The sequence below is a fragment of the Monomorium pharaonis genome, chromosome 3 (assembly GCF_013373865.1).
Source record: "Monomorium pharaonis isolate MP-MQ-018 chromosome 3, ASM1337386v2, whole genome shotgun sequence".
In the NCBI taxonomy this organism is placed as follows: Eukaryota; Metazoa; Arthropoda; class Insecta; order Hymenoptera; family Formicidae; genus Monomorium; species Monomorium pharaonis.
This window is the reverse complement of record NC_050469.1, coordinates 10,748,067-10,775,552: the sequence shown is the minus strand read 5'-3', so window position 1 is coordinate 10,775,552 and position 27,486 is coordinate 10,748,067. Positions and strand designations below refer to the sequence as shown.

Below are 27,486 nucleotides of genomic sequence, written 5' to 3'. Positions count from 1 at the left end.
GTCAAATCTTAATATTAAAAAATAAATGACCCGTCTTGTATGGAACAAGCGCCATCCGAATTAAACTTTTCTCTCAGATAACAGCTACAGAACTTACTTTAGACGCAAGATAACGCATACTTGCAGCCTATATGTGCGAAAATCGTCGAAGTTCAGAGAATACGATCGAATCGCTGCTGTCCTACTCTTCTCCTATCACATTTCATGTTTCGCTCATACGTTACGTTTCTGTTTCGCAATAGCCTGTTGTATGTAGAGTTACGACATGGCTCTCCGCTAATTCTTCCATATCCTTTTTTTTTGACGAAAGTTTCGCGCTTCTCTGAGAGTCCAGTCGCACCTCTTCCTTAAAAAAACTCAAAATATCGCCCTCCACCATTCAGTCCCGTATTTCCAAGACGTATGTCCTGAATTTCGGGTCGTCTTATTAGTTTCTATCATTGCCATCATATTTTTTGATAAACAATATCAAAAAGTGTGGTCAAAGCCGTCCAGGAGAACCTCATGGTGATGTAAGCCAATATGAGTTTCAGCGCTTGATGGCTCCAATATAATCTGTAAAATGTTATTTTCTATGTTATCTTATTTTTCATGATTAAACAATGAAATGAGATCTATGACAATTTTAATACAAATTTAATAGCTTTAAATTTTAACAATTTCAATTTTAACTGTATTTTATAAAAAAAGGAAAAAAGTGAAGAATAGTAGATATCAAAAATAGTTTTCAAAAATTATTAAAATACCTTTGCCATTTAACGCGTGCCTGCGGCAAGGTATCTAAGGGATCCTTAATGAGGTACACCCTTATTCCTTTAATATACGTTTCAAAGTAAGTATTCCAATCGACATCACGTATATCACAATAGAACTTCTCACGATCTTTGAACGTGAGCTTCGACATCAGTGTGTGTAACCGATTATTGGTAAATTTCCATTCTTGTGTGGCAAAGTAGTTCAACACATCCATAAATTTGTGGATCTTTTTATAAACCTTAAGTAATCTGCAATACATAATTTTTATTAAACAATGATCTGGGTAAGTATGAAGTCATAACAAACAATATAGAATAAATAAATTTGTTCTTTTAGAATCATCTTAAATTTATGTAACATTATGTTATGTTGTTAAACATTATTTAATTCAAAAACTATTTCTTAAAATATTTCATTATTTATATAATAAATAACATTTATTTTTTTAAATTGTGTTATTAATTTGCACGGATTTTTAAAAAAAAAAATTATTTTTTTAATATATATATATATATAAATGGAAAATTCATTATTTATTCTTACTTATTCTCTTTCTCTCTCTCTGTTTTTTATATTAATTTTTTTATTATTACCTCGGTTGTCTTCCTATGCAGACAGTTGCAGTGTCAACCAGTAAAGCTGGGAGCAGATGCCAGAAATATACAAAAAAGAGATGCACTAGCCTGTGCTTATTGTTTCTGAAACTGTAATACCAAACCGCTCTGCTGGAAGGAATATCGAGGCCATATTTTGCTGACATTTCCTTCAGTTCGTCATAAGTTATCGGGTTATCCGTAGACACATAATTATATATCGGAATGTCGTTACGTGATTTATTGTTTGTCCTAAAATGATAATGCAGCATAATAATATATGTTGTGTAACAGGACAAACTAATTTTTGTGAAATTAGAAATATAATTATATACAGATTTTGTGTGTTCCTATAACAAAAACTTAAAAGATTTTGCGGCATATAAATATAAGTATATTATAATTATAATGACATTTTTATAATATATTTCATTTTTTAATAAGTTAATTAATTGACTTGAAATAAAATTTTATTTTTATCTATATAAATAAAAATGTAAATGTTTGTTCCTTATCTAAGATCTCCGTAAGTTTTTCACCGACTGCTTTGAAATTTTGACACAACGTTGCATTTGTAACCGGGAGTGTTCTTATGGGGTCTGATTTTGGAAATACCGTGTGTTTCAAAAATAATGGCCATAATTTAAATGTAAAAAATAGTTTTTCATTAATATTATTGAAATTTTGACACATTGAGACGGGGAGAGATGGGGAGAGACGGGGAGAGACGGGGAGAGACAGGGAGAGACTGGGAAAGACCGGGAGAGACGGGGAAAAACGGAGAGAGACCGGGAGAGACGCGAAGAAACGGGAAGAGACCGGGAGAGACGGGGAGAGACCGAGAGAGACGGAGAGAAACGGGGAGAGACCGGGAGAGACGGGGAGAGAGCGGGAGAGACGAGTAGAGACGGGAAGAGACGGAGAGAGACCAGGAGAGACGGGGAGAGACCGGGAGAGACCGGGAGAGACGGGGAGAGACGGCTAGAGACCGGAAAAGACGGGGTGAGACCGGGTGAAACCGGGAGAGACCGGAAGAGACCGGGAGAGACAGGGAGAGACCAGGAGAGACGGGGAGAGGCGAAGAATGTTTCTATTGTGTTTAAATTAAGGTAATAAGAAAAATAAAGATGGCTTTTATTTTATTGAAAAAAAGGAACTTATTTAAAACAGTGTTTTGAATGGATTTCTAAATCCATGGCAGCTTTTAGAAAAAAAAGTTAGAAATACGTGAATAAATGAATATTAGATTTATTAAAAATAGATAAAACAAACTTATTCAAAAATAAAATAAAAAGAGCAACAGTAAAGCAAGGCTCTTGAAAGTTAAACAACGAAAGCAAAGAAAATTTGGAAAAAACGTAGCATAAGAATAGAGAGCCATAGCAACGCGTGGCAGCTAGGGCATAGCTAGTATTTAAATAAAAATGTAATTTAATAAAATAAATTTATATTATCCTACAAATATATATATTTTTAAATGTCTTTCTCAGTGTATTCTATAAAATATGATACAAACTTTAAATCATAAGATTGTGAATAGAAAATTCGTATATCAAATTAAAGTTTCTTTTATGTCGATGACATCGAGTGTTTAAAAAAAGAGCGTTGCAATTAAGTTGCAACATTTAATATATTATTGTTTTGCATTATACATATTACGTAAAAAGATTTTAAAAAATAAGAGTTCGCACCTTTGATCATTCGCTACGTCCCATGCACATGCGATTAGAGCATTGACTGCTAAATCGGCAGGTACCACGTTTGCGTGTACTGAGCCATCACAATGGATCGATCGTAGCAATCCAGTTCCAGCACCAGCCGCAACTCCAGTTGGACCATACAAATTGTCGATCCAACCTCGCATCGGTTCTTGATACGTTGAGATCACTAGAAATAAAATCTCAAATTACTTGTAAAGCTTGAACAGTATTTTGTAATTTTTTAATAAATTTATTAAACCGCTAATTGTGTATGCGTTATTATAATAACTATTATTATTGTGTAATTGTAAAAATTATAAAAATTATAATTATTTGTATTATTAGAGTAACTAAAATCTTCAAAATTTCTTTTCCAAGATTTCTCGAAACTTGTAAAAAATTCTTATTGTGTGTATCTCATTTTATATTATTTTAAATAAAATAATAATGAAATATCTTGTTAAATTTTAATTGTTATAAATAAAAATGATAAATTATACAAACCAATGGCGGGACGGAAGATGCCGATCGGCAAATCGCCACCTTGCTTTCTAATCACGTTCTCAGCAACTGCTTTCGTGAAGGTATAAGTGTTCGGCCACTTACCTAATAATCTGTAAAAAAGAAATTAACAATGAAATCTGTTCGTTTTCTCTTGAATCTAAAAAAATGCTAAAAAAAATTCGAGAAAGGATTTCACGTACTGTGGAGTTATATCTTCAGCTAACTTATCTTCCACGCATTCCATCAGCGCGATCAATTTGTCTGAGTCCATTGGGGGGTCATAAAATTTCTCCTCGATTACATTTTGCGGACAATTTGCATATGCAGTCGACACGTGTATAAAGGACTGAAAAAAATTGCATAAAATAACGCCGTGTTTAGTTAAACACGAACGTGAGCAACCGTGTGTAATAAGGTAAAAACGGATAATGTGGAATAGTTTATTTGTTCAAGAACTCTTTGGCTCTGTTTGTATTTGAATTAAGTGATCATTGAGTACTAAAAGGCTAAAGGTTTTTTCTATTCATAGTTTTCTTTTCTCTTGAACATCTGGACTTTTCTAGTACCTTCAAGTTTGTGATCTCCTTGCAGAGATTTACAACGTCTCTTGTACTTCTGACATTAATGGGCACTGCTAACTTCAACTTCTCGTCGAATCTGACCGTAGCCGCGACGTGGAAAACGATCGAAACCTCCCGGATGAGAGTGGCTCGATCTTGCGCGGATATCCCGAGATTCGGTTGACTGCAATCTCCCGCTATAGCGACGATCTGATGCCGGAACTTAGGCTGTTCGTCCCTAAGTTTTGCAAATACCTGCGTAAATTGAAATAATGTTTGATTTGTAATTAATTATGCTATGAAAAGTTACTGTGTCTTTATTATCAATTTAATCTGACAATAAAAACTATCGGTGTATCAAAAAAACTTTGTTTAAAGTAAAATGAAGGAAAAAGATAGTTTAGAAGAAGCTAATTATCTAAATAAAAAAGTTTTTGAAAAAAGTAATTTCTTTTAGAAGAAATAAAACGCTGACGTCAAAGTTTTGTTTCCGTTGATGACGCATGAGTAATACGTGGAAATTTGGATAGCATACATAATGTAAACGTAGCAGCAGTGCTTGATATTTTTGTTTCTTCCATTATTATTATATTTCAATGTTAAAAATTGGAAACACAGAAATTATCAATGCCGTTTGCCAAGGTAAGTTTTAGATGCAATTCGAAATGTAATTGTTAGATAGATTTTCCAAACTTCAAGGAGAGAGTCCACTTGCTACTCACCGCATCGTCGAAGATCTCTTCGGTGCGCTGGTGCACGTCCTTGCCCTTCTTCGGACGCACCAGCAGATAGATCGACGTCACTCCGGGACACGTTCTGAGGAGCTTTTCGATGAGCAGCTTACCCATGAAACCAGTGCCGCCGGTGATGAAAATAGTCTGGCCATAATAAAACTCCTGAATCGGCGATAGCTTCTCGTTGACCGGCGAATTTTCCGTCGGTGACTCTGGTCTGCAGTTCGACTCGACGACGGCCACCTCCTGGCCGTCGATTCGATCCAAGAGCACCTCCACCATCTCTTTTGCGGATTGGCACCTGCGAGGAAAATCCCAATGTCTCTCTCTCTCTCTTATCGGCTCGATTCACTTTGCGTCCAATTCGTATTCGCGGTTTGGCGCGTGACGAGCCGTCGCGTCGAATTTAAAGATGACTCTTCCTTTTTCGTGAGCCGTCTCGATCGATTAGCCGATCTTTACGTCGATCGCGTCGCGTCTCGCCTCGCTCATTATCACTTGTACGTGGACAAACCGAATTCCCGTACATCAACATCATTCACATGATAGGTGGATACGTGATAAATAGAGATCGCTATTTGTGGAGATTGCGATTTCTTTATCGTGGAAATCACGTATTCTTGAATTAATCAATTTTTTGTTTTTCCTTTTTTTATCAAATTACTTAAGAACAAGGAATATAGATCGATAAGAATCATTTTGTTTCTCATTAAATATCAAGCAAGGACAGAATAACTTCTATGTCACTTGTTGGAAAGTTTCCGTTGTCTTGAAAACAAAATATTCGTCTGACGTAACATCACAAAAAATGAATATTATGATTTACATTCTTGATACACAATTGCATGTTTTAAGAACAGTTTAAAAGAATATATTTTTCTTTTTCGAAGTATTCAAAGATAATGTTTTGTCAAAGAAAATGAAATATTTATTGGATGCAAGATTACAAATCAAAATAAAGTGCATATTCATAAATAACATACAATATTTTTATCTTTCTTATCTTAACAATAAATCCTTTGCAACGAATGTAAGTAAGTGCAGCAAAAATCATTGTAATTGAAAAAACTAAAATAATAAAAAATCAAATTATTGATCTTTGATCTTGATTCTTTTGATTCTTTTACAGATAATTGATTTGACTCATTTTTGCTTCAGTCCTATTGAGTAACAATTGACGAAAACAAAGTTTAGAAAAATCAAACCGGTTCTTAGAAATCTTACAAACAACCGGACAAACTTATTGTAAAACTATAAAGTAGTTTATTACATTACAAATTCCCAAATAAAGTTTACTAAAAATAAAAGATTTTAACTTTGCCATTAAATAACCTGTTTTATTAAAAATAAGTATTCTGGAATGTGACATTATTGATTATGTAAAACAAAAAAAGGACAATAAACATTCTATTTAAAAATGGTGTTATATTTATTGCACTTTTATAAATATTTATATACCTATGTGAAAAATATTGTTTTATCTCCCTCATTAAAGAATTTACAGATATGACTAGATAATTTTTCCTATTCCTTCGAAAAGTCTGAACATACATAGGATAATTTTTCATTCGAGGACAAATACATATTCTGGAATGTGCTCGGACTTCTTTTCAATTTGATGAATCATCTGTTTCGAAATCAAAGTTTATATTGCCTTCGGATGATACCTTTATGAGAACCAACGAAATACTCATATCACAAGAATAACCAATGCAATCAGAATATTGGTTGCATGATTTGTTTACTAGTTCAGAAGAATTCAAGGCGTTTTGTTAGAAATCTCATTGTCCCGTCGTATAATTCTTACGCAACAATATCAATATTTTCCATACCACAGTACATTTCAGCAATATTGCAGAAACGTTGAAAATACTGCTGCAATATTGCTAAAATATTCTGTGGTATGCGAGTTTATTCTTCTGCGGAATCTCCTACTTCTACTGATTCGCACACTGCAGCGATCAAAGTCAGTAGAGCAGATCTTACTAATAATATCTCATTAATAATTTATTATGATACTTGACTGAAGAGTCTTTATAATACGCCAAAAGTCCTGAAATCTAGTGAAAAATGAACGCGTCGCGAATTAGAGCTAAAATTAGCTCTTTTGTTCAAAATTCTGAACTAATTGTAGAACGTTTCATATTTCGTTAATGGAGTGTAATCAATTTGCATAGTACCATGAAAATTATTAATTCAGTTTCTATGTAGATCGCAAATAATTATTCAATAATGGAATTAGAAATCAAATCAACCCTTTAACGAGATATTCCTATTGACGAGGAATTCCTAAAATTAGTTAATAATTGCTAAAACTTAAAAGAGAACTAATATATTAGCTGATAATTTTACGTCTTATGGATCATGATGCAGTATCACATTTTTAAAGATAAATAATGGACAATCTTTTATTAAATAAAATTAATAGTGTATTTTCCAAGTGTCCACATTATTTTGTCTTTTCTCTTCCCCCTCACATGTTATATTAATATCATAAAACAAAAGTAAAATATGCTAAAAGTGAGAAGAAAAATAGAAGCACTTGTTTTGAGATAAATGTTTAAAACAATTATATTTGAAGATGTTTATATTTTTATCTTCAAATGTTTAATCCTAGCATATGGAAAAAATTATAATTATTTATTCAATTCGTATTTTATTGTTTATGCTTTTCATAATGTTCTTTATCATTTTTTACACTTATGTAAGTATCTTGTGTATTGCGTAAATTTTAAACAGATCTTCTTCTTTATTAAAAGCTTGATTTGATTAAAAATATGAACAAAGAAAGCTTCTTCACTAAATGCGAAATAATTAATGGAATGCAAAATAATATCAAAAACCGTTTACAACTTTAGCGTATCGTTTTTTACAAAACAGTCTGATCTAAAATTACGTGAGTAAGTTTAAAATAAAATTTGGATTAAAATTTACATTTAAATTTGCCTTGAAATACGTTGTTTGCATTCTACTCTTAGAAGACAAAGAAATCACATTATATTCAAATCGAATCGTTTGTTTTCTCCGTGACCTCGAGTTACTGTTTAATGGCTTCAGCATACTACACGCTGCAACTGCCGCGCGACAAGAAAAGATCACATGGTAGCCAATCAAATCCGAAAAAAAGTTAAATTTGACGCAGTTTTGATTGATAATTGATTGATTGAAAATTGATTATCAACTTCTGTTGCGCGAGAAATGTTACCGCGTTCAAAAAAATGTGCAAAAGTTGTGAGAAAATAACGCGCGATGATTATAAAAAAAGAAATTGAAAGAAGCGCCGGATGTAACCCTCCAAATGTGCATATTTGGTTGTTAATACTAAGTTTCTCTACGCGAGAGGCAATCCATTAGAAAGATGAAAACGTCGTCTTCCGAATATTTCGACGAGTGAGGAGAAAAAGTAAATATCTCCTCAACGAAGGACGCTGTTCCCAGAAGCGCGAGTCCTACCCGGTACGTAACGTTTGAACAAGACTTGTGGCTCACGCGGCTTTCATCAATGTGTACACATATGTGCTTACGCGGTATGTACATTCCGCCGTCTTCTTGCCGGAAAGCGATGTTTGCCGAGTCCGTTTTTTTTTTCAAGAGCTTCTTCCGATACATACCGGAGTGCATGCAAAGTCGGTTAAGCCGTTACCGGCGATGCATGCATGATGCTGCACCGTGTCATCCGTGATTAGCGGATAAACGAGCGACGATGTTTGTTACGCACGGAACATTAACGCACGGAACACCTGCGTGAGTCGCGAGGGAGTCATTTTTTATTGCGTTCCGATCGAACAAAAGATCTCTTTCTCTCTCTATTTCTCTCTATCTCTTCCTCGTTCACACAGCCACCTGTCGCACGAGGTGGACAGACGGAGACTCTGCTTTTTCGCAGAGCGAAGCCGGGACGGGAAGAAAATCATGGCACTCGTACCATTAATCTCCCGTCCGTTTCTCGACTTTTTGTTTTTTTGCGATTTACCGCCCAATCCGTTTACTCTCCGCGTGAATAATGCATAACCGAAGCGATGTGCTCTACCACGATCGCTCGACTATCTATAAATCGTCGCAGTAAGAAAAAAATCGTTTCACGAAAGGAATAAAGTGGCAATTTTCTTGTGTTTCACAACTGTTAAAATTATTGTACGATTCTTTTTTTGTTCGGGGATTTAGATTCTTCCATGAAATGCTGACAATCGTCTTTTCCCGGGTCTTTTTAGGTCACTTCAATTTTTTATAAAAACTGATATATTCCATGAATTTGAAATTAGTCGCTATTTTTTATAAATTTGAAATTAAATTCAATATTATCGCATAAATGTACGACAAAAAATATGTCTCGTCGCATACGACTTAACTCATTTCAATATCTATACGATTAGTCAAACCTGATTTCCTCATTCTGCTCAAATAGTATTGCAGTTGAAGCGAGAGGTCACACCATGACGAATTTATTCAGTTACAGAATTACAGCAGAACCATTTGAGAAAAGTAACGTAATTCGAGATTTTCCGTTATACGTCATAAATCATCTGATTTTATTAAAAACGACAGTAATTATATAATAATAGTCTGCTAATTTAAATTAATTGACTGATTATCAACGCGTCAAATTTCCAATATTTCCAGTGACATTTATCATTCGCTTTCAAGCATTAACATTTTTATTTATATGTATTTTTAGAATACCAGTCTTTTATTATAAATGACAAAAATTGAATCGATATAATAATTTCAGATCACCAGAGCAACGTGTCTCTCAAAATAAAAAATTAAATATTAAAATTTATAAGATTCTAAATTATTTTCTTTAAACTTACTCTAAGTTTGTGTGACTTTAATGAGATTAGATTTCTTGTACAAAACAATATGCTAAAGTTATGAACAGTTCTTTGTATTTATTAATTTTGCATCTCATTAATTATCGCGTAACTAATAAAAGAATTTTCTTTGTTTATATATTTTATGTATTTTAAATTGTTGATATATTTCTATCAAAATCAAACTTTCAATAAAGAGGAAACTATTCTATTCAAGATTTACACAACACTTAAGATATTTACATAAGTATGAGAAATTATAAAGAGTATCTTGAACAACATAAACAATAAAATATAAATTAAATAGGTTATTTATAATTTTCATATACCGTGACTAAACAATTGAAACCGGCAATATTAATAAACAGATACCTCGTAATAAGCAGAAAATTATTCACAAATCCTAGCTTGCTTCAAACATATATATTTCAAAACAAGTACTTCCACTTTTACTTCTCACTTTTATTTAAGCTTATTTTACTTCTGTTTCGCGATGTTAACGTATGTGTATAGACAAAATAACATGATCACTTGGGAAATACATTATTTTATTAATTAATAAGTCGGCTCATTTGTCTTTAATATAGATCTTATTCTTGTTTGGAATAAAACCATACAATGCTTGTCACTTTTAGTATAATGTTATACTATTTTTCTAGTAGAATACTTTTTAACAGATATTGGAGAAGAATATTAGTTTTTCTTCAAACTACACTTTACTCACAATAATCTGACAATATTTGTATCAAGCAATCGAGAAAAAATTCGTTGAAATTTTAAAGAATAGAGAGCGATTTTTTGAAAAATAGCAAATTTTTTCCAACATCATTTATATAATCAATTAAATAATGTTCTGCCAAAGGAATAGTACAACATTCCATTGGTGACTATTCAAGTAGTATATCCACCTTATTCCACAAAAAAATAGAATATATATTAAAGACAAACAATAAATTAATTTTTTAATAATAAAAAAACAAATGTATATTTTTTAAATAATGACATTATTTTGTCTATTACCACCTGTATATATTGTAGAATAAAAAACAGTAAAGAAATTTTTAGAAATACATTTTGTTCGATAATTTTTTCTATTTAAGATACATTTTTGTAAAGCATCTGGCAGCTAAATCCATGAATTTATAATAACCAGTTCAATAATCTTTGATCCTTAATGCGCTAATAAATTCTACCTTCAAGGCTGGCCAATTCTGCTAAATTAACTATAAGCAAGCATTTAGTAGGGAGAGAAGGTGGAGGACGAATCGTACGCATACCAGAAATACGATCTGGTGAAAGTCGATCGTGAACTTCGGCGTTTCTTTCCTACTGAACAAATGTCTGAATGAGACGGCCGTCTTTAATGCGTCGAGTTGTATAGGTGTAATGACGAAATGAAAAGAAAGCACAAGCGACTGGCGAGAAGGCGCAGAGACGTACTATGGGACTTTAGGGAAATTAGAAATCTTCTTTTTACTATATTTAACCGTAATTAAAATGTAAATTTTTCTCGAACAAGTTTGGCTTTGTTTACATTAGAATAAAAATAAAATACAAAGATTGTAAATTTAAATAAGTAATCTTATTTTAATATAATACTATTTAATTAAATTATTTTAATTTTCAAAACTGGAAGTATTTAGTAAAAATGCGGAAATATAATTGTATGAATAAAAGTTAAAATGCCAACAGTCTGAATTTTTAAGAAACTCTATTTTAATTAGAATCGATTTAGAGCAAATCGGAAGGATATCTCGTGAAGAACTTTTTCCGTTTATATATTTATGCTGTAGATATCTGATATATATGTTAATTATTTTTATATAACGAATAGATAATCTGTCTTTCTTATCTTCAAGTTTACAATACACGGAGAAACAAGATATCTATATTTCTCAATAATTTATACGTTCTCAGGTACCTAAACACGTAACCAGTTATGTTACATCTGGTATGGAAAGAGCTTGGGCGCGGACAATTTCGACGGATATACGCAGCTCCTTACTTTCTCCGGCTAGCAGCGGCCATCGGACTCCGGGAATCCGGATAAGGAAATTCAACCTGTTCTCACGTGTATAGGTTCACGTTAAATAATGTAGGCAAACTAATATAGAGCCATGAATACGAAATCTCATTTCGACGAAACGCTTCAAAGAAACTGCCGTTTTTATATAAAATAAAATTATAGGCATTAAACCTCTGATCAAGAATTACGTCTCATCCGTTTTGACCACAGGAGTGCACTGAACATATACTTCTATTCCTCTAGAAATTGTATCTCCATAAAGAAATTTTATTTTAGTAGAAGTTTTTAATTTCAGATTTCTTCATTAGGAGTGTTAAAATTTTACATTAAAAAATATTATTTGGCGTTTAATAAAATTTCTACTAGTGTCAAGTTAGTCGGAAAATTCTTATTTTTAATAAACGATAGTTCTAAGTAGTCAGCTTCTAACACGTTAACGCATGTTTTCGTGACACTGATGCGTAATTCTTCTTCAAAGGCGGACCAACGTTATTTACCTGTAAGAACGCTTCGTGTTTTCTCACTTGACCAAATATTGCGCTAATAATCACAGCTTGGATGTTGAATAATAATTTAGATAACGAGTGACGAATTGTTAACTAGATGTGCATAACTTTGAGAATTGCTATTACTGTCTTTTTCTCATATTTAGTTTTGTTTGAATTTACAGCTGTAATTAAAATTCCGTATTGTTAGCAACATAAGTGTAAAAATTAAGAAGTTTTATTTAGTTTCTAATTTATTAGAATTTGATAAATATATCAGTAATCAAACATACGATCTAACAAACTTATACCTTCAATAAATAAATCTCTTATATAATATAATAATTTCTTGTCTCACACAGTCTAATCTCTGCTATTACCATGAATAATATTTCCCAACTTTTATCATTAAGCATAAAATCTTCTTTAAAAACATTTTGTTTATCGCATATGACAGTTTGATTAAAAAATTAGATACAAAAGTGCCGAAGTTACAAGTGATTGTTAGGCTCGCGTGACATACAAACTTATTCGAGAAAGAGGGAATTACTGTGCATATATTAGCAATCGCAAATATTAACTTTTAAATCTTGAAGACGATCTCAACAACGGCGTGCTATTTATCGTTCGTTCGTCCGAGATTTGTTGCGGCAACGATGACGATGTCTCCTCTCGTCGATCGGTCTAGCTGCTCACTTTCCAAGTAAGGAAAGAGGTCACAGGCGTGAGAGTAACCCCGAATATACATTTGTACAACGCACGTACGCGTTGGACCGGGTGACAAGGAAGAAGAAAATTCTCGCTTACCCTCGCCCCATCCTTTCATTTTTGCCTCGTTTACCCGTTTATCTTCCCTCCCCTCCCCGCCGAAAAATTTGATCGGCTCTTGCGTACACGCCGGACGCGCACTTCGAGCGGGCACGCTTCCGCGTCGAGGCGACTATTCCAATAAGAGTTAGGCGTCAAGCTCATTACGAGCCAACGCGGAAGACTCGCCGACACGGTGGTGGCGGACGGCGCGGCGTAACATTACGCAAACGCACGGGAAAGATTCCACTTGCACAACACGCGGCGCGTTATTACGCTCACGTAACTTTATACGCGGGACGTCGGGCCGTCACTTTTACAGCAGTATCGCTTAATCGCTCGTTAAGGAGTCGCAAATCTTTATTTCGCGGCCGCGTCCTCACGGAACGGCGCAGAAATCGCTTCCGGAACGGGAACAGTCAAGCGGGTGCGCGCGACGCGGGCGGACCCGAATGATACTTTCAAGGTTTCATGGAGAAGAAACAGGTTCACTAGCATCGTTCTGCAAAATTGCAAAATTCTTTGCGATGACCTTTTTTTCACTTTACATAAAATATGCAAAGTTTTTTTTGTCCAAATTGTTAAAAATAACTCTAAGTTGAGAAACTGAGCGAGAAGTATAAATCTAGAGTTTTATTTAATGTGAAGTCACAAAAAAACGGGATACAATTGTACTATTTCCTGCTTTAAAAATAATGAGAAAATATGTGTTCATTAAACATCGTCTTAATCAGCATCATCAGATGTAATTATATTAAATGAGAATCATCAAGAATAATGGAGGATAACTGAAAATATAATCATCCATAAGCAATAAAGAACACTTATCTTGAATGGATTAACTGTACAATGTACAATAAACTTAATGTACAAGCTTAATTTTGAAGAAGTGATACTTCTTCAAAAATCCGAGTTCGAACATAAATAAAGAGAAAAATTCTAATCGATGCTTAGGTAATTGTAACTCTGCTATCGTTATGTATATGTAACGCGTTATTTTTGTCTTTGCACGACGAATGTCTCAATTATATACAACAATTACACAATTATTTGCGATTATCATTTATCTTGGATAAGCATCGTTCACGGAAGAATCTTTAACAATTATTTAACGAGCTTTAAACAGCGTCTTTATCATCGTAACTAATAGCAACAATGTTAATACGTAATCGTAATTGGATATTTCAAGCCCTTGGCTAGTCTCACCAGTTCTGTCAAATGATTTATTAATGACTGCAATTTGTCACGATTGTCAAGAAAAATCAACAGTTCCGCATTCAGTGCTACATTCGTATCATAAGTTTTTGCAACTTTGTAACAATACTTTTTTTTTCTTATTCTATCTATTTTACATTAAACAGTAGCTTTATCTTACATGGAACTCTCTTCGCTTAATAATAATTGTTAACATAAATTGATATGAAACAAGTATTATTGTAAAAACATAATAAATAATAAATTATGTTAATTATATAGACAATTTCTTTAGAGATATTATTTTTTAGAAACAATTTTCAAATAAAATTTCTACCACATCATTTATTATTTATACTTATTTTAATAAAAAATTACGCACAAATGCAATAATATTGAAAATTATATAAGAAACCATTTAAAGCATAATTAACATACAAATCGATAAGTCAAAAGTGAATCAGTGTTTTCTCAACAATAAATTAAAAATATTTTAGAATCTAAATACTTTAATTATTCGACTTTCTTGTGTTAATTAATTTCAATTGTAAAAATGCATTTTTTTCTTCCTTTAAAATTAAAACAATTTGAAGTTACCACTAGCAAACCATTTGAAGAATTACTACGAAAATTGTAGATTCGCATTTTAACTATCTGTTTAATGTTGAAACGTTGTAAAACAAAACAACGTACTTAAAATTACATAATAATTTTATTATTGCATAAATAAATAAATAAATAAATATTTTTTTCCTCTAAGAGAGTGTGACTCAAAAAAATTAAACAAATTAAATTTGTTACAGTAAAAAATAAAATTTCTCAGTTTCTAAGAAAGAATGCTATGGAAGATATGGCTCTATTGTCCGAAAGAACCGACTACTTTGTACAATTCAACGCATTTTGTGCGCGCGCCACTGGCATAACGGTACGGATGCTGTGAATGTTCGTTGATTCCCTAACGGTGCGACCTATTTTTCTTCTTGTACTACTACCATAGATACAGTTCGTTTATGCCTCGTCAAGCGATACGAACAATTCGGGCTTCGTTTAATGACGTTTGCATGGAACAAAACCATGTGCATTTAGGACGCCGAGAAAGTACGTGAAAGTGCAACCGAGCGAAAAATTATTGCGTATTGCCTGCTTAAACAGCGTATGTTTATTTTTGCATCACTCATCGAGGATTCGAAGCGCTGACGTAAAAAGTTAAACAAACGCATGATTAAAGGAAAATGTAATAAACTATTTACGACATTTCTTGTTCTTTTCTACAAGTTTTAAACGTAATTAAATTAAAATGCGATAAAATGAATTGTATTTTTACTACGGCAAGAAGCTTTGCATTTTATAATTATATTGCATAAATTTGATGAAACTTTTGTGTTATAAAAAATGCAATACAAGTTATTTAAGTTTTATAATATACACACCACATATATATAGTAAATTTTTACAATCTCTTAAAAATATAATTATTTCCTCAACAATAAATAATGAGTAAAAAAAAATTAGATCTTGAAATCTGAATACTTTAATTCTCTTTCAATTTACTTTGTTTAATTAATTTTAATCATAAAGATGGATTTTCATTTCCTTTCTTTAAAATATATAAAACTAATTTGAATTTGTAATTATTAGTAAAGTGTAAACAATTTTAAGAATTGCTTTTGAAACTGTAAATATGCATTTTAATTATCTGTTCAAAATCTTTAGAAAAGATTATTAAGTCTCAGATAGTAGGCTAAATCATTTTGATGTCAAAGTGTTGATGTCAAAAATTTTATTTTGATAATAAAATAACTATATATAAAGTTATCTATTTCCAAATAATAATAATTTGCAATTTTATTTAAATTTTGTCTCTTTAAATAACAACTTATTTAATATTTGTGAAGATATATGTTTTAATAAATGTTATTAAAATTGCAAAATCATCAATTTACATCTTATCATAAAATTAATTGGAATAAAATAAAGACCATCTGTTACTTATTCAGGATATATCATATATGAAAAGATATTGCGCATAATAATCTGAGAGCTTTTGGATAATAATTAATTTTGTAAAATAATCAATTATTTTAATAAAATATTTTTTTTTTAAGGTGCATATTAATTTTGTTAAGATAATTGTTCTTTTCACTATCATGGTTTCGAAATAGTTATCAGTAATTATCATTGACTCGACGAAGAAATCGAACACACAACTTTTTATATAGCGCAATTAGCATAACCGTGATGAATAGTAATCACTTGGAGCAACACTAGGAGCAACGCAATCGTCTTGAATATCCCCTTATGTAAATCGCAGATCCGGCCGATTTCTCATCGTGGTCAGTACGAAAAAAGAAGAGAAAGATTTGAATGTGCCTCCCAAAGTAGATGTTATTGTCAGATTATTAGACTTCCTGTATCGTGTCGAGATTTGACCGTTTAAAATATGCTAAATAATTTCTTTCGTAAGATCAATTTTTATTTTAAAAATCTGCGAGTCTGAAATACGAAACTGATGAGAGAATTTTATCTGTTTCCTAATAACAGAAACTTCTCGCTATTTTCTTTTCCTGTTTTCGGAATACAATGTAACGTATTATGAAACAACGAATAATATTATGTTACTTTCAATTTTTGCGAAATCAATAATTTCTACAAATTCGACATAATCGTCTACAAAAATTTTAACTACCGAAAAATCTTCATTGTTTCTCGCAACTGTCAATTTTTTACACATCTACAGAACCAAAACTTACTTATTAATTAGATTAATTAAAACTTTGTTTTAATGCTAAATGAATATAGCTAAAATAGTTACTCCAAAAACAGAAGTTATCTCTAAGCATGACAAAACTCTACGCAGTAATGCACGATCGTAAGAATATAATTGTATGCACAGTGAGCAAACTATGAGTTTTCACTAACATATATATTTCAGTCAATATAAGGTATCGTTAGACTCCAACAAAAAAAAACTACGTGAAAATATTGCAGGAAGAAGAGAAAGTTTCTATTTAAAAAATAGAATACATTTAATATAAATGTTAATAAAAAAATTTATTTGTTATTTTTTTGTCTACAGTTAATTTATTAATGCCCCTTGATATTAACAATTGTTGAATCATTTTGCATATGCACAATTATACAAAGTCAACGAAAATGATTCAACAATTATTAATTTCTCCTTGCAATTTTTTCATGCAATTTTTTTTCTTGTTGGAGTCAAACAATGTATATATATAGGTGTGTGTGTGTGTGTGTGTGTGTGTGTGTGTGTGTGTGTGTGTGTGTGTGTGTGTGTGTGTGTGTGTGTGTGTGTGTGTGTAATATAATAAATACAATAAACATAATTACTATATATATACAAACATAAATAAGTATCATATGCCAATGATATGCGGTTATGAGATTTTTGTCACGCGAAAACTTCCGTGTACTAAGTAAAAAATTTCACGATCGCGAATCATTCTAGCATTTGAATACTAGCAATGCTAATTTTAACGATTAGTTACTAAATATTCAATGTAATTTATAAATTATAACTTTGAACTATAACTTTGCTGTAATTATCATAGTTTTTTAGCGATAATATTTGCTTAATAATTTTTTGCCAAAATAGATTCTATTTAATATGTACAATTTGTATACACAAAGCGCATTAATGTATAAAACAATTCTTTATAAACGTTATTTTTTTATTATTGTAAATAAACATTTTTTACTCAATAAAAACAAACGAGACTATTTCTTTCTTGGGAATACTTCGTAATATTAATTTAAATTTTGTTCGTTATTGAGACTCTACGGCTATTTTAACAAGAAAAATATTAAACAGATACTATACTTTGTCGCTAAAAAATCAATGATAATTACCGAGTAAAATCTACATCAAAGTCATAATTTCTAATAATTTAATTCATAAATTACTAAATAAGTAATCTTCAAAATTTGCATTGCTAGTATTTAAACACTCAACTTGATATTATTCGGATGCTTTGTAATTTTTAAATTTAAAAAAATTTTTTTGTTATGGCGATCTGTTATTTTTTTTTGAATCTTTAATCTGATTTGCATATTTATTAACATAAACAAGAAAAAATTAAAAAGACATCTATTAGCAATGTTCCGAAATTTACAGTATTGAAAATCTGTGGTAACGTAAAAAAAAACTACAGATTTATAATACCAGCAATGTATCAAAACGCCTTAATCATACATTCCACATTATATGCACTAATTAATTATATGTTATTAAATATATTTCGGATACATACATACAATATAATGCATATATATTGTATATATTAATCTCGTTTTTTTAATAAAAACAAATAATATATAAAATATAAAGTTTAATTTATAATATACTTTTTGTTTTCTGTTTCTGGTTTTTCGTCTATCGCATTTTTGCTATTTCATAGATAAATTATGTTACTTTTGTCTCTTGTTTCTTTCGGATGTTTCTTTTGTATTTTTTTATCTCATCACTTTCGATACAACTATGTAAAAAGATAAAGATTACAAACAGAAAAAATAGAAAAAAAACAAAAGACAAAAAGCACATTGTAAATTAACTTCTAAACTTGTTCTACTGATATAACAACTTGTTACTCAGTATATTAATATATTTTAATTAAAATATTTATTTTTATAATAAATAAATCTTATTTATAATGTAATTTTAATCTTGCTTCAGCTTAAATTTTGTATAAACAAAAAAAGTTTTTCCGTAACTACCTATATACAGAAAATTTACGTACACAAAAGCACGCTGCATCAGGTTTTTGTGCTAAAAAAATAAATTTTTTCTTAATAAATTGTGTCTCCAAGTAAAAAATTTTTTAATAAAAACAATTAATGCTAACAAATAAGATCTCTAATTGTACATTTTTTAAAATTTGTGTAAAATTACAATTGTGAGTTGGTAATTTTGAGACCCACTGTAATAGTTGTAAATTTTCATGTATATGTAATTTTGTACATAAATTTGTTAATAATTTCTAAATTTGTTTTTTACACACTTCTTTATACACTGTAAACAAATTTATTACAAATTAAATTATTTTTATTTGTGTACTGCAAAATTATAAACACGCGAAAATTTACAACTATTATAGTCTTACAATTACCCACTACAACTATTATAGTTGTAATTTTACACAAATTTTTTACACTGCAGGGGCGGCGCGCACAAGACTTTTTATTATTTCTCTTTAAAAGATGTTATGACTATATATGATATTTAAATATCGCTACTTGAAATACAACTTGGTTAATAAGAGAAAATCTTTTAACTGAGATAACGACTGAAAGTAGATGTGAATAGTGATCCAGCTTGCATAAGAAAGTTTTACTTGTAGAACAAATATGTATATACAAGCGGAAAGTTTGCAACTCTTTTGAATATATGCTTCAAAAACATTTATAATTTTTATTTATCTTTAAAACGTAGAATAATATTTTTGATCTGATTTATTTCCATTTCTACTTGTAACTCTATTTGTTTCAGAGATGTCAATTAAAATACACCAAATGCAATTATTCAATTTGACCTGACTGGTCTCATATATATTTAATAGAGCACATTTCGACCGTAGATTTCGGTCCTTTTCAAGTGCGTTCATACATGTAATTAAATATTACACATTATCACACAATATTACACATCAATTAAAAAAGTTTCCTAAATTATTTTGAAATTTTGATTAATAAAATAAAAAAATAACTAAAGAGTAATTTTTCTAGAATTGCAAACTAAATAGCGACAAACAAATATACGGATTAAATCGTACGTATAATATCGCGTCTCTACACGCGATATTCCATTGATGTAATTATTATATATGCTTTAATTATTACTTTCATGGCGCTTTGCTACTTTTCAATTTTAGCATCTCTTATCTTTTTATTAAGTTGCTATATTACATTACAGAGCATATGCCGGAACCGCCATAAGTGGTTTCCTGTTACACGAGAAGTAATCGTCGTCAAATGACATATAAAAAAACCTACAGAGAAAACAGAAGCTGGGATACGTGACTAATGCAACGTACCGGCAAAACTCCAGGAATGTAAGCAAGTAAATTCTGGAGGACGTTTATTCAAATTTCGCCAGTCGCCGGATGAGACTCTGTAATGACCTGATGAGACGAAAGGTCATTATTGATATCACAACAATGAGATACGATTATTACAAATTACCGCATGTCGTAATTAAAACCGTACAATCGAGTTATCGAAACGCTAAATCATTATTGATATCGCAACAATGAGATTCGATTATTACGAATGCCCGCACATTATATTCGTAATTAAAATCGTACAACCGAGAGTATGGTTATCGAATGGTTAAGTGTGCTAACTGTATTCGTCAAAGTCAGAATGTTATATTTGTAAATTCGTAGAAGTTGCGAAATTGGAAATAGATTTCCCAACTGTTCGGGCGATAATTGAACTGTTGGTATTGAGTAATGAACGTTCTTCTTTTATTCCCCCACAAGTGTCATAAATGTACTCGTTAATAAACTGCCAAAGCGTCGAGTTTATCGATTCTAATATGTCTATGCATTTAATATATAAAAAAGAAATAATTCTGGATAAGATAACGCGCAGAGAAAATTAAGATAATCAACAGCGAGGAAAGAAAGTGGACACCGGTGTAAACGCGCGTGAAAGAGAGAAATCAAATACAAAAACTGTGACAAACAAGTGGAATGGTGCGATTTAATGGCAAATACTTTAACTTTGTTCGGAGAAAAGGCTCATTTTGCAGTATTAAGAAAGATTATACTGCAATGGTTCGAATTTCCGTTTAGTACCTTTTCCTCGACTCATGAATTTTTTAGTTCGAAAAGAGCCATTGAAGTTTCAGTTTTAGTTCAGTTTTCAAATAAAGAAGCTTAATCCGCTTTCACTGACGTAGATCTCTGCACTTAATGTAAAAGTTTTTAAATTGCAACGAAGAATTAGACGTGCGTAGACATAACACTTAATTGCACGAAATATATTTAACATACATCATACAAAATATATTTAAAGAGGTGAACTTTAAGGGCAAAACTGTACTGTACATTCGTGCGGTGTACAATTACTTTTGCGAGGTGTAGTTTTCGATATTCTAAAATCTATCGGAGTGAGGAAACAAGCTCTACTTGCGTCTGTTAAAGGGGTGCGTTTCAATCAACTTACGCCGCCATCGGGAGAAGAGTTTCAACCGCCTTGTATCTTCGCGGAAGTAGGGAAGTCGACTGGAGAACGAGTCAACCAAAGTAACATGACAAATGAAGTTGTGACTAGGAAAAAAAAAAGGAAACGCGTGTGTCGCGGATTCGCTGCGAGATAGATGCGCGTACGTGTCTCGCGTATCGATCGCAATGTTAATCTACGACTAACCTTATTGAACGGTGAGGAAGATGATCGACAGAGAGAATCTCGGATCGCGGTGGCGATGACAGCGGCTAGGCGCAGGCAGGCAAGCAGGCAGACAGCCAAGACGACCTAACGCGCTGGCAGGTGCTCAAGCAAATAGGCGAGCAATCCAGCGGACGTGAATACCGGTAGGTATATATGCAATAACTTTCTCCTCGCGCGCGTGGATCTATCGATCCTCTTTTCTGCCTCGACGACTTTTCACGAGTAAAACAGCCCGCATTTTGTCACTCCCGCTGAGGCCGACACGGTCCCACTTTTCCCACCTCCACCTTCGTACCCCTTCTTTAGCGGTACCATATCCTACCTTCAGTTTGACTAGTCTTCCTTCTCCGCGTCCATCACCTGCGTCAGCACTCGTAATATGGAATGAAGAAGAGGATAACGGAGGATGTACATCTTCCGATTTATTTTTTGCTAAACGCTGCCTCCTCGGGATGAACGAAGTTGTCCTGATGCGGAGAATACCCAAGGGCGAACAAGTGCGCAAAAAATCGAATGCCACAGTATATATAATTATTAATCGGTTGTAATAGTTTTATTTCGAGTGACAGAAGAGTAAAATCGAAAGCTTTTATCGCCGCATTTCAATAATTAACTTGTTTCGTGACGTATAATATTTGCAAGAACGTCATAGAATTGAAATTTGTCAGGATAAAAAATTAGCGTTACATCGCATTAGCAAAAAAGATGTAAATGAGGGTTTATGAATTCTGTGTTACACTTTTATAGTATACTTCAATATGGTAATTTAATTGTATATTGAATTTTTCATATGACAAACTGTCCATAATAACTAAAGAGGTTCTAAGCAATATAACGTTGGGCAATATAATTTTCAGCGTAGAAGATTTCGCATTTTGATTCTACTTATACCACAGAAAGACATGATATATTACAACTTATATATTATATATCATATTAAAAATTATAAACGTTTTACCTTCAAAGAGCAGTCCCGAGGGTTTTCAAAATATCTCTTCAAGAAATAGAAAGAGCAGGATATTCCCAAAATTACTATTACAACTACTAATGTAAATGAAACTTGAATTCCTCGGCAAAGAATAAGGCATAGTTACCGGTCCCGCGATACCGGTTCCATGAACATTTTGACCGATTAATATAAGCAGTTACTCGGACAAGATTCGTTGTGGAGGGGATCAGGCCCGTTCACGGACGCGTAAAAACAGCTTCACATTCAAGAGATCTCAGTCAGAACTAGGTGACCCAACTGTGGTTCCAATCTACCTGAACTACATACCGTTTCTTGGGAAGGTAGTAAAATTTCATTAGAAAACTAAGTACAATTAGAAATATTCATCTCACTAAATATTTAATGATACTTAAAGTACTTGGTTATATAGATAAAAAGAATAATAAGTTAATAACATTTTTTTTAGAACATAGAAGATAGAGATTTTTATGTAAATTTATATACGTATTTTATAGTAATTATTTACGAAATGGATGGAAAATTTACAAATCGATGGAAATAGCATTAAAAATTAAATCAAATTTTATACGTGTATTAAAACTTTAATAAATGTTCGTCCATTTCCCAGTCAGCAAAATATTGACAGAATGTCTACAGACTACCAATAGATGATAAAAAATGTTTGCAGATTGAGCTATCTGAAGTTTCATTTTACTAACATTCTGTTGACAGAACCTATTGACACTCTACGTCAGTACTAATAGCAGAAATCGAACAGACCCTACTGCAAAATAGCTACCAATCTATCGTAAGATTGCCTGTATGCTTATTTTCTATCATCCATTTGAGGTTCTGTCAAGAGAATCTTGTTCAATTTTTGCTGCTAGTATGCTGACATAAATTTTTTTTTTAAATAGATTATTCATTTTTTTTCCGGAAAAGGAAAAATCTTATAGATGCTTTTGAACATCAATATCTAGCTGTTTCAAGATTGATTGAAAGTGTCAGCGCGCAGTTCTTATAAGCTAGAAATATTAAATTACAGAAAAAATTATTATTTAGCACTAATATCTATTGTAGACCAAATAGATAATCTTATCTTTATTTTTACACATATGTTTAATATTTATTGGTCAAATATTTAACTTATTAATTATATAATACATATAGTTGATATTAAATGTAAATATAAATTATACATAGTTGAATTTATTATATTTATTACAACCATACTTTTTCCTTGGTGTATTTTTGTGGAATTCACATTACCTCTGTAAGTAATAAATATTGAATATAAGTATTTTATTCAACTTTAAATTTAGAGTTAGAACATTTATAAGTATAATTTTTAAATTTATAATTTAAAATATTGATTATTAACAAAGCTATTATATAAAATGTAAATGGAAGATTCTTATTTTCACATTCTTTTCTGTTTGAATTGTAAATTCATTCTTTTTACTCGATCAATTATATATTCCAATAGAGGAGAGTGAGAAAGGAAGAAAACAGGAGAAGAAGAGGAAGATAAAAGAAGAAAAAGAAGAAAAGAAGATACGGAAAGAAATCTGAGGCTGGGGCAAGAAGCGGTGGAGAAGATTAAGAAAAGAAGAGGCCTGGAGAAATTAGTGGAAAGAAATGCAGGAAGAAAGAGGAAAGGAGCAAGCTTTGGAAAGAAAAAATAGGAAGGAAATTGATAAAGGAAGGGAAATTATATTGTATATTGTATATACTGTATTATATTGTTGTAAACTGGAGTTTTTGTTGAAGTTGTGTAAAGAATGCACTCTTAAAAATACCCCGTCAATCCCAAGAGGAGCACAGAATAAACTACTATATATATATTTCAATTGATTATATATTTCAAATTTTTCTCAAAATTGACTGATACAAAAAAAACTTAACAAAATAAGTAAATAATGTATATGAATGAAAACACCGCAGTAGAATATTAACACAGTAATAAATAATAACACAAATGTCAAGGATTCTCAAAATTCAAACAATATAGGCTACATGAGAGTAACGCGATACAGAGAGCAAATAATTTATGAGAGACTTTTCATAGGATATTAATTCATTGATGATGATTCTAAATGAGTCAAAACGTTTGTTATTTAATTAATAAAATTATATTTTTATAAATTATTTGCATTCTGCTAACAGCTCCGCTTACTTTCATTAGCCTATATTATCATTAGAACACGAATAGAACATTTATATTAATAATTAATGGATTCTAGCTTTCATTATTTGGAAATTTCAAAATTTGCATTAGAAAACACCTGATATAAGATACAAATTAAGATTTATTTATCTTGCACTAAATATCAATGTTTTTTCTTTTAATTATTGTTAAAAGTGGTTGTAAAGTTTATCAAGGTTTTCTAAAAATCCATTTTAATAAACGATAAATCATATATGGTTTTAGAGAATCATGTATTATTGTATTATTCTTTTTCAAACAGAATTTTTATTATGTCAGAAATGTGATGTCATATTGTCATTTTTGTGAATACACAAGCGTACAAGAGTAAACATGTGGAAACTTATATACACACATAATATAATTTCTAGAGGTGGCATTCATGGTCTAATTTTATATCTGATATTTTGATTCAAATTTAATTTTAAAGCGTTATTTCAAATAAATGGATGGACTCTTAAGATTATCATAGATTAAAATCATTTAAGATTAAACTTAAAACTATCTTAAATATAAGATTAGATTTTAACTAAAATCTTAAGGTTATGATTTAAAACATCTTACAAGAACAAATCATAATATGAGACAGTTAAGATGCATGTATTTGTATGTGAAGAAGAATAAGATATATAGGTCTGTAAATTCAAAATTTTGGAATTCTTTTTTATACAACAAAATTGAAATAAAACTATTACAATATGATTTTTTATATTATAAGAGCACTTATTAAACCAAGGCACAAATGTAGCATAGAAAGATCTTTATGTATAATTTATAATATATTTTTCATTGTTGGCGCGTGCAATCGCAGTAATATTATATAAAGCAATTCATTAGTTATCGTTGTTTATAATTGGCAAAGTAGCGGACTTAATAAGTGTCATATCATACAGTGTATAATAGCCTTTCCATTTTTATTAACTAATGTCTTTACCATGTTTTAAAATATCTTTCACCAAACAATCAATGAAATAATTCAACGCATCTTTTTTTAAAGGCATAAGTTGGTATATAAATGTATTAATTCATCTAAATGTATTAATTCACCTTAAATCTATATCTTTTTCTCTCCATATTAAATTCCGTAAATAATGGAAAATAATCTACAGATTTTGTCACGATATACTAAAATTTTCATCAATAACAGACACTTTTAATATCACTTAACGTTTGTTACTTTTCTTACATTTCATTTAAACATGTATTTTACATCTAAATATTATTATACAAGTACACTGTATATTGAAGTGCTTAAGATATAATAAAAATTCATTGAAGTTTCCATATTATTATTAATCTTTTTCTTTCTTATCTTATTTTTTTAGTGACGGAAAGAGTTAATTGAATATGCAGATTATATTTAACTGTACATAAAAATTAATAAACGGATTATACTTAATTATTCCCTGTTAAACATAATTAATCGAATTGATGGCGATTCGACCAATTTCTGTCTGGGAATGTATTGTAAGGCGATATTGCAATAGTCATTTTATCGTAGCAATTTAACTATTTTTTTTAATACTTATCAAGACATTAACAATCAGGTCCCATTCTTGCATAATAATAAACAATACAAGTAACAAACGGATAAGTTCTAAAGAAGTCATTACATGGAAGAACGCAGAGTTGATGCATTTCTCGAATATAGATTAATATCGCCATGCTTATCGCAGAGATACAGTTTCTGTAAGGCACGTTTTACCCTTCTCTTTAAATGATGTGCTTCTTTCGTTAAACAATATTTAATACTTAAGAACACTAGCATGATGTGGATAATGAAAGTCGTGAGATAAAGAGAGATCAGTATAAAGGAAGAACTGATATCTATCTATTGCTTTAATCAACGGAATTTCTGAAGATTTCAGAAACAGTGTCAAAAGATACATTTTAAGGCGAGAATTTAAAGAGTAACTTAATTACTAAGAAATGTGTAAAAATACTATGTATTAAATAAAAAATATATAAGCCTAATCAAAATTAGAATTACTTTTATAAACTGAATTTCTTAATTCTAAATTAATTCACACAATCAATAATGTAACAATTATTAAAAAATATTCATATAAAAGACGTAATACTAATTTACAATTTATCATTAGTTAAAAATTTTAGTTAAAAATAGCATAATTTAATTTGTTAAAATCACTTAGCTTTATATTATGCCACGTATAAGCTCTTACAAATAGACAATAATGTATATATATTTATGTAAATCCAAATATTACAATAATTTACGATTTACATACAATTGCAAAATTTATGAAAATTTTAGAAAGTATTTACAAAAATATTCAAAAACGAAGAGAGCATTTGCATAGAGTATAATAAAAAAGTTTTAATTGTTTCAGTAAAAATAAAATCAAAACTCTCCTTGATTAACATGATGAATTCAACACGATAAATGTTTCATGATTATAAATGGTTGCTGTGAATACGATTATCATGATTAGACTATTATAATTATACATGTATTAATGTATATAAGGTTCATATGATGAATGTTGATATGAATTTCTCGGTAAATTCCAGGAGTTTTCAGTAGAAGTTTCGTTTGTATTTAGTGGGAAAGAATATTCGGAATACCAATCACGATGGAAGATATTTTCTAGTTGTTGCCTTATGTTGTTATCATTTTGAGGACCAACGCTTTCAAACACGGTGCCGATACCTAAAATAAATATTTGTGTGTGTGTATGTGTGTGTGTGTATGTACATTAAAATGTAGTTTTTTATAAGAAATATATATTTGTG

General features: G+C 30.9%; 2 protein-coding genes and 1 long non-coding RNA gene across 8 annotated transcripts in view; 1 reads left to right on the top strand and 2 right to left on the bottom strand.

Moving 5' to 3' along the window:
- Positions 1 to 302: 302 nt before the first annotated feature.
- On the bottom strand, positions 303 to 21,784 carry LOC105832256 (fatty acyl-CoA reductase wat). Of its 2 annotated transcripts, none has more exons than XM_012673046.3 (9): positions 21,557 to 21,784; positions 4,836 to 5,148; positions 4,120 to 4,368; positions 3,754 to 3,899; positions 3,554 to 3,663; positions 3,041 to 3,236; positions 1,350 to 1,601; positions 747 to 1,004; positions 303 to 555 (listed from the first exon to the last, which is right to left on the bottom strand). In XM_012673046.3, exons 2-9 carry the CDS (start codon positions 5,127 to 5,129, stop codon positions 447 to 449), a joined length of 1,614 nt encoding a protein of 537 aa, XP_012528500.1. In that variant the 5' UTR covers positions 5,130 to 5,148; positions 21,557 to 21,784; the 3' UTR covers positions 303 to 446. The 2 variants fall into 2 exon arrangements, with proteins under 2 accessions (XP_012528500.1, XP_012528499.1); XM_012673045.3 differs by lacking the exon at positions 21,557 to 21,784 and adding an exon at positions 21,353 to 21,532.
- A 391-nt stretch (positions 21,785 to 22,175) lies between these two features.
- On the top strand, positions 22,176 to 24,208 carry LOC118644811. The gene is made up of 2 exons (XR_004962590.1): positions 22,176 to 22,867; positions 24,013 to 24,208. It is a non-coding gene; the product is annotated as an uncharacterized LOC118644811 (long non-coding RNA).
- A 768-nt stretch (positions 24,209 to 24,976) lies between these two features.
- LOC105832245 (5'-3' exonuclease PLD3) overlaps positions 24,977 to 27,486 on the bottom strand; it is an 82,156-nt gene continuing 79,646 nt past the window's right edge. For 4 of the 5 annotated variants that reach the window (XM_012673029.3, XM_012673028.3, XM_036284417.1 and 1 more), the window contains one exon: positions 27,207 to 27,403. In XM_012673029.3, coding sequence (XP_012528483.1) covers positions 27,207 to 27,403 — 197 coding nt within the window. Of the gene's footprint in view, positions 27,404 to 27,486 lie in introns of all 5 variants that reach the window. The other variant, XM_012673032.3, reaches the window with a different exon arrangement.

What these genes read in the sequence shown, in the direction of transcription:
- LOC105832256 (XM_012673045.3), bottom strand. An exon ending in AGGAGATCACAAACTTGAAG is followed by an intron (nt 3,900 to 4,119) that starts GTACTAGAAAAG and finishes AATTTTTTTCAG; the next exon opens with TCCTTTATACACGTGTCGAC. An exon ending in CATCTTCCGTCCCGCCATTG is followed by an intron (nt 3,237 to 3,553) that starts GTTTGTATAATT and finishes TTTTATTTCTAG; the next exon opens with TGATCTCAACGTATCAAGAA.